This window comes from Salpingoeca rosetta, assembly GCF_000188695.1.
Source record: "Salpingoeca rosetta unplaced genomic scaffold supercont1.122, whole genome shotgun sequence".
Lineage (NCBI taxonomy): Eukaryota > Choanoflagellata > Craspedida > Salpingoecidae > Salpingoeca > Salpingoeca rosetta.
The window spans coordinates 4,482-6,062 of NW_004754812.1; the positions used below are offsets into that span (position 1 = coordinate 4,482).

Consider the following 1,581-nt stretch of genomic DNA (forward strand, 5'->3'; position numbering starts at 1 on the left):
GTGGCCTTGCTCTGGAAAGACTGGAACGCGGCAACTGCGTCGTTCTAGGCATTGAGATGGACTGCATGTAAGAGCTTGCTGCCCTCATCGACGATGACGAGGCTGTAGCGCTTGCCCGTGGGTGAGTCCGCGGTCCAGTCGACGATGTCGGCGTGGATGCGCTCGCCGGGCACCTGTGTGCGCTCCGCGTGCTTGCTGACACTGTGACGAGTGCTCTTGGTCACTGCGCACGTTGTACACTGCTTGCTGCTGATGGCGTTGCGATCGTCGATGCCCATCAGCTTGCAGTACTGCTGCACGTCGTTGTCGTTGCGGTGGCCAAGCACCTCATGCATCGATGGTGTGTGTGCCTTGCTCTGGGCTGCAGGAGCTGCTGTGGGTTGCTGTGGTTGCTTGCAGGCATCAGCGGTGAGTCCGTGTGCCGTGGATGGACCAACAGCAACAATGGGCCAGCACCGGAGGCTGTTGCGCTCCTTCAGCTTGACCTCGGCTCCGTGGCTGAAGCGCACGTAGTGCCCATCAGCGCCATCACGCTGCGAGTGGCCCGTTGGCCTGCCGCTGCTGTCCCTGGTCAGACGACCGAGGGCGATGAGGTTGGCCTGGCCCTCGGGCACGTAGAGGCACTCCTGTAGCACAATCTGCATCGTAGCTCCGCTCGTCGTGCGTGCATGCAACAGCACAGAGCCAACACCGCGCACAGGCACACGTGTGCCGCCAAACGCAGTGATGTGGCGTGGATGGTGTTGTTGCAGGTGCGGTGTCAGCTCCACGAAGTGTAGAAACACGACAGGTGGTGTGTGTGTTTACTGTAGGCAAGCGCAACAAACAAGAACACAAGGAGAATGAACAAGCACAGCAAGCTGCTGCCAAATCAACTCGGGCAGCACGCTCAAACAAACACTAGACAAGTGCATACAGTCAACAGAGCTGCCAAGGCGACATGGGCAGAGTGTGCACGAACACAAACAATCTAAACAATGAGCAGCATGCATACATGCGCGCAGAGCAATGCTAGGCATGGCATGAATGCTTGCAGGCAAGCATACACAACAGACAACACTTCACAACACTGCATGGCACGCACACATGGCATTTGCCAAGCATGACGGGCATGCACACACACATGGCACACATGGCACACAACTCACGTGTGTAGGGGAAGGAGGAGAGGAGAGGCAGTTGGCACACATGCATGCCAGCAGAGAGGAAGGAATGTTTGCCAACGGAAAAACCACAAAGCAGGTGTTGTTGGCAAACAAGACAAAACCACACGAGAAGGCAAATTAGGAAGGACTCAACACAAAACAGAAACTCACTCACTCTCAACACTCCCCCTCAACTGCCTTCCTCTGCTCCGTCTCAGCCGTCGAGGTTCCCACCAGTCGTGGAAGGTGCTGCTCGAAGGTCTGCTTGTCCAGTGCCTTGGTCAGCGCGTCGGCAACCATCTGCGTGCCGGGACAGTGCTGCAGCACAATGGTTCCGTCGGCGATGAGCTCCCGCACGAAGTGGTGGCGTACCCGGATGTGCTTCGTGCGCGGCTTGGTGACGTGGTCGTTGCCGATGGCGATGGCCGCCTGATTA

General features: G+C 57.7%; 1 protein-coding gene across 1 annotated transcript; it reads right to left on the minus strand.

The window, feature by feature from the left end:
* Window positions 1-44: 44 nt before the first annotated feature.
* PTSG_13205 (uncharacterized protein) lies at window positions 45-1,538 on the minus strand (the record flags this gene model as incomplete). Its single annotated transcript, XM_004987415.1, has 2 exons — window positions 45-764; window positions 1,380-1,538. Coding segments are annotated over 2 exons (879 nt in total), but the record flags the coding sequence as incomplete, so codon positions are not given.
* Window positions 1,539-1,581: the final 43 nt, after the last annotated feature.